Source organism: Scyliorhinus torazame, chromosome 5, assembly GCF_047496885.1.
Source record: "Scyliorhinus torazame isolate Kashiwa2021f chromosome 5, sScyTor2.1, whole genome shotgun sequence".
Lineage (NCBI taxonomy): Eukaryota > Metazoa > Chordata > Chondrichthyes > Carcharhiniformes > Scyliorhinidae > Scyliorhinus > Scyliorhinus torazame.
Window position 1 is genome coordinate 248,911,757 of NC_092711.1, and position 12,284 is coordinate 248,924,040.

General features: G+C 48.3%; 1 protein-coding gene across 1 annotated transcript in view; it reads left to right on the forward strand.

Annotated features, from left to right (window-relative positions):
* Positions 1 to 1,937: 1,937 nt before the first annotated feature.
* Positions 1,938 to 12,284, forward strand: part of LOC140421027 (ATP-binding cassette sub-family C member 5-like) — a 347,909-nt gene continuing 337,562 nt past the window's right edge. Inside the window, exon 1 of the mRNA XM_072505322.1 lies at positions 1,938 to 2,063. Within this exon, the coding sequence (XP_072361423.1) occupies positions 2,022 to 2,063 (42 nt within the window). The 5' untranslated portion in view covers positions 1,938 to 2,021. The remainder of the gene's footprint in view (positions 2,064 to 12,284) is intronic.

Below are 12,284 nucleotides of genomic sequence, written 5' to 3' on the forward strand. Positions count from 1 at the left end.
GGCAGCACGGTAGCATTGTGGATAGCACAATTGCTTCACAGCTCCAGGGTCCCAGGTTCGATTCCGGCTTGGGTCACTGTCTGTGCGGAGTCTGCACGTCCTCCCCGTGTCTGCGTGGGTTTCCTCCGGGTGCTCCGGTTTCCTCCCACAGTCCAAAGATGTGCGGGTTAGGTGAATTGGCCAATGATAAATTGCCCTTAATGTCCAAATTGCCCTTGGTGTTGGGTGGAGGTGTTGAGTTTGGGTAGGGTGCTCTTTCCAAGAGCCGGTGCAGACTCAAAGGGCCGAATGGCCTCCTTCTGCACTGTAAATTCAATGATAATCTATGATTAATCTAGGACAAAGGTTCGACACAACATCGTGGGTCGAAGGGCCTGTTCTGTGCTGTATTTTCTATGTTCTATATATATATCATTTGAAATTTGTTGGTAGCATTGAGATGGACAATCCTTGTGCAGTGCTATAATCGTTTGTGACTTGTATTGGTGATTGGTATTCATGTATCTTCCCTCTGACTGAGGGAATATTTGAATGAGATTTCATGAAATTAGTTGTTTCATTGCACTATACTGACCTGTTTTAATTCCTCAGATAGTTCAATTATTCCATTATTGACTGTGATTTCTGTATGATCTACCATTGTTGACTGTGGCGATGCGAATGCAAATGATGGACCAGAGGCTGTCCCTCTGGGGGCTGCGAGGTTTTGAGGGGTCCACCAAATCTGCGTCTTTTGGCTTAAAGTCAATTTAGCAATAAAAGTTCTGTTGCGCTATTTCTGACATGTGCTTTAATTAAATAGCACACGCTCAGCACAGGGAGAGGCACAAGGTGACCGCGGGAAGCCAAAACTGAGTATGCTGGTCGATGTTTCCCGCTGTTGCCCTTCTCGCCCAGAACCGTTAGTGACAGTTCAGAGGGGGTTCTTTTCACTGCAGGCCGTGCTCTCCTGTCCACCCTGTTTAAACCGGGTAAGCGAGGCAGCTGGCTGCCCGGCTTTGATGGCGTGTTTTGTGGGGCAATGAGCTAAAAATGACCACAAAGAAAAGGTTAGCGGGTGACCGGCTGACTTCACTTTGAGCTGTGCGGCTTGACTGCTGTTTGCTGGCGGCAGTTCTTTACCGAGCCAAGTTCAGCATGGACAACTGCTGCTCAAAGCGCCCGCTACCATTGCCACCGAGTTTTACCCCCCTCCCCACCCCGGGTCCATAGGGTAGTAATTCCGTGACATGTGGGCGACCATGAAGATTGACTTAAAAATATATATACACAGAAAAAAACCGTTTTGCGTTGGGCCATAAACCTGGGCTTTATGTGCGCACTGTATGTGGTAATCCATCTGGTTTTGCGGCCTGGGATCTTTGGGTGAATTTGCTGCCGTTCTTCAAACACGTGGCACGAGTCACTTGGCCCCAAGTTTCACACTGGGTGAAACAGAAATAAGAATATACATGTTTTATTGCCTAACTTTTGTACTGGAATAGTTGTGCTGTGTGAGAGGGAGGAATGCAGAAATGACTACCTCTGAACTCCGGCTTGCTAGTCCCCCCGTCTCCTCCCTCCCGCTCGATTTAAACAGACACCCAGAAACCGAAATGGTGACGATCTTACCCTATTCCGGAATGCTCTGAATTGTAATTTCCTGATATAGTGATGATGCCCTATGACTGAATGATATATTGTAATTCTATCTACCTGCTTCTCAAATACCTCATGGCGGTATCACTGACAAATCTGCCCCCCATCCCCCACCATTCTGTTATGACTCCTCTGCCACACATGTCTGATTGAATCCGATTGCTTTTTCCGGTTGCCTGTTGCATCGCGATTTTATTCTTGTTTATGTTCATGTGACCTTGTTACTAGGGCTGTGGATGTCGCTATGTGATGGGCATTGGTGCCAATGACGACACGGCAGACGTTGGTATCTGCACTTCCAGTTGATTCTGATCACATTGTGGGAACACAAGGCGACAGATGCGTGGACTGATCAACTTCTCCCAAAAAACACTCAAACTCACATGGAAAAGGCCGAGGCTTATTTCAGTGATGATCTCCAAGCTGTAAGTCGCCACCAGAAGTTTATTAATAGCACTGTAATGATGACCCTGCCACTTTAAATAGTTTCGGAATTTCAGAATGCACATCCAACAGCCTCACTCTGTTTCTGCCCCGTTACATCCTGCGTTAGGCCAAGAGTAGCCTTAACTAGATAAAAAGTATCGAGCGCATGATTTTTTCCCCCCCCCCGTCATTTCTTATTATTGGCGGGCTCTGTCTTATTGGCAACATAACTGCAGCACTTCAGAAGCGAATTCCAAATAAAATCGGAGGAAATACTTTGGAACCTTTTATAATATATGCACACATTGCCCTGAATTGATCTGAGGTGTGTTTCCCCTTGCTGGCAATCTTTAAGCGAGTTTATTTTTTAAATAGAACATAGAACATACAGTGTGGAAGGAGGCCATTCGGCCCATCGAGTCTGCACCGACCCTCACTTCCACCCTATCCCGGTAACCCAATAACCCCTCCTAACCTTTTTTGGTCACTAAGGGCAATTTATCATGGCCAACCCACCTAACCTGCATGTCTTTGGACGGTGGGAGGAAACCGGAGCACCCGGAAGAAGCCCATGCAGACACAGGGAGAACGTGCAGACTCCGCACAGACAGTGACCCAGATGGGATCGAACCTGGGACCCCGGCCTGCTGCCATGCTAATAAAACAAACTTTATTATTAACGCAGGATTAACCCTATTAACATCCAAAGGAAAAAAAAACAGCTTTTCAATTAACAGTTAAACAATTCTTACAAAAAAATAAAGAAAGGTCTTTGAGCTTACTTTCCCATCTATTATTAAAATTTCAATTAAGCAAATTCCACACACACGGGTCAAATGCTGCATATTAATACAGTTAACGCTCAGCGGCTTACGGATTTATGCGCAAAGTCCTTGGGAGAGAAACTTTCAGAAGTTGGTCTGAGAAACACACCTCCTTTCACTAGAAACCAGATATTTAAAAAAATGTTTTTATTGAAGTTTTACATTTTATGCACTGTACATTGAACAAGGGTGTGTGCATCGGTTACAATATGCAAGCTATTTCCCTTGGTATCGACCCACCCTCGCCCCCTCCTTGCCCCTCAGTGCTGTTTCAGGATTTTTTTCTTTGGTCGCTTTTTTAAAAATTCATTTCCGGGATGTGGGTGTCGCTGGTTAAGCCAGCATTTATTGCCCATCCCTAGTTTCCCTTCATAAGGTGGTGGTGAGTTGCCTTCTTTTTTTTTTAAATAATATTTTATTGAAAATTTTTGGTCAACCAACACAGTACATTGTGCATCCTTTACACAACATTGTAACAATACAGATAATAATGACCTTTTTTATTTAAACAACAACAAATAAATAAATATTAAATAACAAAAATAAAAACTAGCCCTAATTGGCAACTGCCTTGTCTCAGGCCACCCCCCCCCCAATCCCCCCCCCCCCCCCCCAATCCCCCCCCCCCCCCCCCAAAGTCCTGGGCTGCTGCTGCTGCCTTCTTTGTTTTCCCCCATCTATCTTTCCGCAAGATATTCGACGAACGGTTGCCACCGCCTAGTAAACCCTTGAGCCGACCCCCTTAGGACGAACTTAATCCGCTCTAACTTTATGAACCCCGCCATATCATTTATCCAGGTCTCCACCCCCGGGGGCTTGGCTTCTTTCCACATGAGCAATATTCTGCGCCGGGCTACTAGGGACGCAAAGGCCAAAACATCGGCCTCTTTCGCCTCCTGCACTCCCGGCTCTTGTGCAACCCCAAATATAGCCAACCCCCAGCTTGGTTCGACCCGGACTCCTACTACTTTCGAAAGCACCTTTGTCACCCCCATCCAAAACCCCTGTAGTGCCGGGCATGACCAAAACATATGGGTATGATTCGCTGGGCTTCTCGAGCACCTCGCACACCTATCCTCCACCCCAAAAAATTTACTGAGCCGTGTTCCAGTCATATGTGCCCTGTGTAATACCTTAAACTGAATCAGGCTTAGCCTGGCGCACGAGGACGACGAGTTTACCCTGTTTAGGGCATCTGCCCACATCCCCTCCTCGATCTCCTCCCCTAGCTCTTCTTCCCATTTCCCTTTTAGTTCGTCCATCATAGTCTCCCCTTCGTCTCTCATTTCCCTATATATATCCGACACCTTACCGTCCCCCACCCATTTCTTTGAGATGACTCTGTCCTGCACCTCTTGTGTCGGGAGCTGCGGGAATTCCCTCACCTGTTGCCTCGCAAAAGCCCTCAATTGCATGTACCTGAATGCATTCCCTTGGGGCAACCCATATTTCTCGGTCAGCGCTCCCAGACTCGCACACTTCCCATCCACAAATAGATCTTTTAATTGCGTTATACCTGCTCTTTGCCACATTCCATATCCCCCATCCATTCCCCCCGGGGCAAACCTATGGTTGTTTCTTATCGGGGACCCCCCCAATGCTCCGGTCTTTCCCCTATGTCGTCTCCACTGTCCCCAAATCTTCAGTGTAGCTACCACCACCGGACTCGTGGTATAGTTCCTTGGTGAGAACGGCAATGGGGCTGTCACCATAGCCTGCAGGCTGGTCCCCCTACAGGACGCCCTCTCTAATCTCTTCCACGCCGCTCCTTCCTCCTCTCCCATCCACTTACTCACCATTGAAATATTAGCGGCCCAATAATACTCACTTAGGCTCGGTAGTGCCAGCCCCCCCCTATCCCTACTGCGCTGTAAGAATCCCTTCCTCACTCTCGGAGTCTTCCCGGCCCAAACAAAACCCATGATACTCTTTTCTATCCTTTTGAAGAAAGCCTTCGTGATCACCACCGGGAGGCACTGAAACACAAAGAGGAATCTCGGGAGGACCACCATCTTAACCGCCTGCACCCTCCCTGCCATTGACAATGCTACCATATCCCATCTCTTGAAATCTTCCTCCATCTGTTCCACCAACCGCGTCAAATTTAGCCTGTGCAATGTGCCCCAATTCTTAGCTATCTGGATCCCCAGGTAACGAAAGTCTCTTGTTACCTTCCTCAACGGTAGGTCTTCTATTTCCCTACTCTGCTCCCCTGGATGCACCACAAACAGCTCACTCTTCCCCATGTTCAATTTATACCCTGAAAAATCCCCAAACTCCCCAAGTATCCGCATTATTTCTGGCATCCCCTCCGCTGGATCCGCCACATATAGTAGCAGATCATCCGCATATAAAGATACCCGGTGTTCTTCTCCTCCCCTAAGTATTCCCCTCCATCTCTTGGAACCTCTCAGCGCTATCGCCAGGGGCTCAATCGCCAGTGCAAACAGTAATGGGGACAGAGGACATCCCTGCCTTGTCCCTCTATGGAGCCGAAAATATGCCGATCCCCGTCCATTCGTGACCACACTCGCCACTGGGGCCCTATACAACAGCTGCACCCATCTAACTTTCCAGCCGATCCAAATCTCCTCAACACCTCCCACAGATAATCCCATTCCACTCTATCAAATGCTTTCTCGGCATCCATCGCCACTACTATCTCCGTTTCACCCTCTGGTGGGGCCATCATCATTACCCCTAACAACCTCCGTATGTTCGTGTTCAGCTGTCTCCCCTTCACAAACCCAGTTTGGTCCTCATGAACCACCCCCGGGACACATTCCTCTATTCTCATTGCCATTACCTTGGCCAGGACCTTGGCATCCACATTGAGGAGGGAAATTGGTCTGTAGGACCCGCATTGTAGCGGATCCTTTTCCTTCTTTAAAAGAAGCGATATCGTTGCTTCTGACATAGTCGGGGGCAGTTGTCCCCTTTCCTTTGCCTCGTTAAAGGTCCTCGTCAGTAGCGGGGCGAGCAAGTAAAAAAATGTTCTGTAAAATTCAACTGGGAATCCGTCCGGTCCCGGGGCCTTTCCCGTCTGCATGTTCCTAATTCCTTTCACCACTTCTTCTACCGTGATCTGTGCTCCCAGTCCCACCCTTTCCTGCTCTTCCACCTTGGGAATTTCCAGCCGATCCAAAAAATCCATCATTCTCTCCCTCCCATCCGGGGGTTGAGCTTCATACAATTTTTTATAAAATGTCTTGAACACTTCATTCACTCTCTCCGCTCCCCGCTCCGTCTCTCCATCTTCGTCTCTCACCCCCCCTATTTCCCTCGCTGCTCCCCTTTTCCTCAATTGGTGTGCCAGCAATCTGCTCGCCTTCTCTCCATATTCATACTGTACACCCTGCGCCTTCCTCCATTGTGTCTCTGCAGTGCCTGTGGTCAGCAAGTCAAATTCCACATGCAGCCTTTGCCTTTCCCTATACAGTCCCTCCTCCGGTGCTTCCGCATATTGTCTGTCCACCCTCAAAAGTTCTTGCAGCAACCGCACCCGTTCCTTACTCTCCTGCTTCCCTTTATGTGTCCTTATTGATATCAGCTCCCCCCTAACCACCGCCTTCAACGCCTCCCAGACCACTCCCACCTGAACCTCCCCATTGTCATTGAGTTCCAAGTACTTTTCAATGCATCCCCTCACCCTTAGGCACACCCCCTCATCCGCCATTAGTCCCATGTCCATTCTCCAGGGTGGACGCCCTCTTGTTTCCTCCCCTATCTCCAAGTCTACCCAGTGTGGGGCATGATCCGAAATGGCTATAGCCGTATATTCCGTTCCCCTCACCCTCGGGATCAATGCCCTACCCAACACAAAAAAGTCTATGCGTGAATAGACTTTATGGACATAGGAGAAAAACGAGAACTCCTTACTCCTAGGTCTACTGAATCTCCACGGGTCCACCCCTCCCATCTGCTCCATAAAATCCTTAAGCACCTTGGCTGCTGCCGGCCTCCTACCAGTCCTGGACTTCGACCTATCCAGCCTTGGTTCCAACACCGTGTTAAAGTCTCCCCCCATTATCAGCTTTCCGGTCTCTAGGTCTGGGATGCGTCCTAGCATTCGCCTCATAAAATTGGCATCGTCCCAGTTCGGGGCATACACGTTTACCAAAACCACCATCTCTCCCTGTAATTTGCCACTCACCATCACGTATCTGCCCCCGTTATCCGCCACTATAGTCTTTGCCTCGAACATTACCCGCTTCCCCACTAATATAGCCACCCCCCTGTTTTTCGCATCCAGCCCCGAATGGAACACCTGCCCTACCCATCCTTTGCGCAACCTAACCTGGTCTATCAGTTTCAGGTGCGTTTCCTGTAACATAACCACATCTGCTTTAAGTTTCTTAAGGTGTGCGAGTACTCGTGCCCTCTTTATCGTCCCGTTAAGCCCCCTCACGTTCCACGTGATCAGCCGAGTTGGGGGGCTTCCCACCCCCCCCCTTGCCGGTTAGCCATCATCTTTTTCCAGCTTCTCACCCAGTTCCCACGCAGCTGTATCTCTCCCAGACGGTGCCCCCCCGCCCATCCTTTCCCGTACCCACTCCCCCCTTTCCCCAGCAGCAGCAACCCAGTAATTCCCCCCTCCCCCCCCCCCCCGCTAGACCCCCCGCTAGCGTAATTACTCCCCCCATGTTGCTCCCAGAAGTCAGCAAACTCTGGCTGACCTCGGCTTCCCCCCGTGATCACGGCTCGCACCGTGCGACGCCCCCTCCTTCCTGCTTCTCTATTCCCGCCATAATTATCATAGCGCGGGAACCAAGCCCGCGCCTCTCCCTCGGCCCCGCCTCCCATGGCCAACGCCCCATCTCCTCTCCCTCCCCACCTCCCCCCGTCACCACCTGTGGGAGAAAGAAAAGTTACCATACCGCAGGATTAAATCATAAAACCCCTCTTCGCCCCCCCCCCACTCGTCCCACCACTTTGTCCAAACGTTCATTTTCGTAGTCCAATCATTCCAATTTTTCTTCTACAATAAAAGTCCACGCTTCATCCGCCGTATCAAAGTAGTGATGCCTCCCTTGATATGTGACCCACAGTCTTGCCGGTTGCAGCATTCCAAATTTTATCTTCTTTTTGTGAAGTACCGCTTTGGCCCGATTAAAGCTCGCCCTCCTTCTCGCCACCTCCGCACTCCAATCTTGATAGACGCGGATCACCGCGTTCTCCCATTTACTACACCGAGTTTTCTTCGCCCATCTAAGGACCATTTCTCTATCCTTAAAACGGAGAAATCTCACCACTATGGCTCTGGGAGTTTCTCCTGCTCTCGATCCTCGCACCATAACTCGGTATGCTCCCTCCACCTCCAACGGACCCGTCGGGGCCTCCACTCCCATTAACGAGTGCAGCATCGTGCTCACATATGCCCCGACGTCCGCCCCCTCCACACCTTCAGGAAGGCCAAGAATCCTCAAGTTGTTCCTCCTTGCGTTGTTTTCCAGTGCCTCCAACCTCTCCACAGATCGTTTCTGGTGTGCCTCCTGTATCTCCGACTTCACCACCAGGCCCTGTATATCGTTCTCATTCTCTGCTGCTTTCGCCTTCACGACCCGAAGCTCCTGCTCCTGGGTCTTTTGTTCCTCTTTCAGCCCTTCAATCGCCTGTAATATCGGGGCCAACAACTCTTTCTTCATTTCCTTTTTTATCTCCTCCACGCAGCGTTTCAAAAACTCTTGTTGTTCAGGGCCCCATATGAAACTGCCACCTTCCGACGCCATCTTGGTTTCTGCTTGCCTTCCTTGCCGTTGTTCCAAAGGATCCGCTGCAATCCGGCCACTTTCCTCTCCTTTTTCCACCCGTGTCCAGGGGGAACACCCTTCTGGTTTACCGCACGGTGTTTTTAGCCGTTAAAATTGCCGTTGGGGCTCCTATCAAGAGCCCAAAAGTCCGTTCCACCGGGAGCTGCCGAAACGTGCGACTTCGCTGGTCATCGCCGCACCCGGAAGCCTCGGTGAGTTGCCTTCTTGAACCGTTGCAGTCCTTGAGGCATAGGCACACCTACTGTGCTGTTAGAGAGGAAGTTCCAGGATGTCCCAATGACAGTGAAGGATCAGCGATATATTTCCAAGTCAGGGTGGTGAATGACTTGGAGGGGAACCTCCAGGTGATGGTGTTCCCAGGAGGTATCTGCTGCTCTTGTCCTTCTAGATTGTAGTGGTTGTGGGGCTGGATGATGCTGTCTGAGGAACCTTGGAGAGTAACTTCAATGCATCTTGGAGATGGTACACATGGCTGCCACTGTTCGTCGGTGGTGGAGGGTTTGAACATTTGTGGAAGGGGGAGCAATCAAGTGGGCTGCTTTGTCCTGGATGGTGTTGAGCTTCTTGAGTGTTGTTGGAGCTGTACTCATCTAGGCAAGTGGGGAGTATTCCATTACACTCCTGACTTGTGCCTTGTTGATGATGGACAAGCTTTGAGGGGGATCAGGAGGTGAGAACTCACCAATAGGATTCCTAGCCTTTGACCTGCCCTGGTAACCACAGTATTAATATTTCATAGAATTTACAGTGCAGAAGGAGGCCATTCGGCCCATCGAGTCTGCACCGGCTCTTGGAAAGAGCACCCTACCCAAGCCCACACCCCCACCCTATCCCCATAACCCAGTAACCCCACCCAACACTAAGGGCAATTTTGGACACTCAGGGCAATTTAGCATGCCCAATCCACCTAACCTGTACATCTTTGGACTGTGGGAGGAAACCGGAGCACCCGGAGGAAACCCACGCACACACGGGGAGAACGTGCAGACTCCGCACAGACAGTGACCCAAGCCGGGAATCGAACCTGGGACCCTGGAGCTGTGAAGCAATTGTGCTAACCACTATGCTACCGTGCTGCCCACCTATGCAACCGTGCTGCCCACGGCTAGCCACTGAATATGGCGAGTTCAGTTCAGTTTCTGATCAATGGTAACCCCCATGATGTTGATTGTGGGGAATTCAGTGATTGTAATGCCATTGAATGTCATTGGGTGATGGTGAGATCCTCTCTTGTAGAAGATGATCATTGCCTGGCACTTGTGTGGTGCAAATGTAATTTGCCACTTGTCAGCCCATGCCTGGATATTGTCCAGGTTTTGCTGCATTTGGACATGGACTGATTCATTATCTGAAGAGTTGCAAATGGTGCTGAACATATTAGAGTCATCCGCAAACATCCCCACTTTTGACCTTATGAAGGGAGGTCATTGCTGAAGCAGCTGAAGATAGTTGGACCTGCAACACTACCCTGAGGAACTCCTGCAGTGATGTCCTGGAACTGAGATGATTGACTTCCAACCACTACAACCATCTTCCTTTGTGCCAGGTATGACTCAACCAGCAGAGAGTTTTCCCTCTGATTCCCATTGACTCCAGTTTAGCTAGGGCTCCTTGATGCCATACTCAGTCAAATGCTGCCTTGATGTCGAGGGCAGTCACTCTCACCTCGCCTCTGGCATTCAACTTTTTTGTCTAAGTTTGAACCAAAGCTGTAATGAGTTCAAGAGCTGAGTGACCCTGGCGGAACCCAAACTGAGTGTCCGTCAGCAGGTTATTGCTGCGTAATGGCCGCTTGATAGCACTGGTCTCCTTTTTTCTGATGATGGAGAATAGACTAATAGGGCGGTAACTGGCTGGGCTGGATTTGTCCTGTTTCTTGTGGTGTCATGAGAATGTCACTTTAAGAAATGTTTGTGTGCTCAAGTTACTGCAGTGATGTCAGAGTGTGGGTGGAGCTGAGCTCTGGCTCTGCCTTTTAGTTTCACTTTGAGAAAAAGCTAGCGTGTGTCTGTGTTTTGAGTTTCGTTTCAGAGTTGGAGCTGCAGCCAGCCACAGAAGGTGTAATGATGTTCTCTCTGCCATGTAAAGACTATCTTTTGATCATTTGGTGAATTCAGAGTGATAACTGTTCTCAGTAGTGAATTTAAACCTGATGTGCTTCCGTTGAAAGGTTTTTTAATGTCTTCTGGATGTTAAAAGGAAAGCTTAAGGATTACTTAATGTTGTATTCTTTGGGGGTTGTATTTGAATTGATGGTCGCTAAGATGTTCACTATGTTTTAAAAAGGTTAACTTGAATTCATAGAATAAACATTGTTTTGCTTTAAAAAATACTTTTCGATTTCTGCTGTACCACATCTGTAGAGTGGGCCGTGTGCTCCCCATACCACAATCTATTAAAAGTTGTGGGTTAGGTGAACTCCATGATACACTTTGGGGTTCTCTAAACCCTGGTCCATAACAATTTGGGGGCTCGAGGGGGATAAATGTTTATCTATTGGATTGGCTTAGTGAACTTAAAGACAGTGCAGGGTGAGCATATTGTGGTTGCTTTTCAGGTGTGGTATTTCAGTTTAAGTAGGGAGTGTGTTGTGGACAATGGCTCTTTCAGAGGCTCTGAAGTTTCTGGGGGTGGAGATGATCACACGCCGTACCTTACGGACAGAGACTAAAAGCAGACTGTTAGATTTGGCGAAAACATTGCAGTTAACATTACCTGACAAAATGTGAAAAGATGAGGTAATTATGGATAAAAGCAAATTACTGTGGATGCTGGCATCTGAAACCAAAGAGAAAATGCTGGAAAATCCCAGCAAGTATCTGTAGGGAGAGAAAAGAGCTAACGTTTTAAGTCCGATGACTCTTTGTCAAAGGTTATTATGGAGGTGGATAAGCATTTAAAATTGCCTGTGATACAGTTTGACTCATTACAAATGGCAAAACCTCAGTTACAAATTAAACAAATGGAACATGAGAAAGAATTAAAGCAGCTGGAATACAAAAGAGATAGAGAAGAAAAGGAAAGAGAGAGAGATGAAAAAGAAAGAGAGAGTTTGAACTTCGGAAAATGGCCATGAAACATGACAGTCAGTTAAAATTGGCGGTTTTAAAAGGAAATGTACAGTTTGAGGATAGTGATGAGGATAAAGAGAAAGAGCGTCAAAGTCGAAGGCTTGGTGGGGTTCTATTTAATATGTCCAAGCATTGCCAAGGTTTGATGAGAAGGAGGTAGAAGCCTTTTTCATTTCATTTGAGAAGGTGGCTAAACAAATGAAATGGCCACAGGACATGTGGGTATTACTGATTCAAACAAAGCTGGTAGGTAGGGCTTGTGAAGTGTTTGCATCACTACTGGAGGAGGTATCTGAGACATATGAGGAGGTGAAAAAATCCATCTTGGTTGCATATGAATTAGTGCCTGAAGCCTACAGACAAAGGTTTAGAAATTTAAGGTAAGAATTTGGTCAATCATACATGGAGTTTGAAAGGATCAAACAGAGTAATTTTGATAGGTGGCTAAGGGCTTTGAAAATAGACCAAATGTATGAAGCTCTCCGAGAAATTATACTTTTGGAGGAGTTTAAAAATTCAATTCCTGATGTGGTGAGAACTCATGTGGAAGAGCA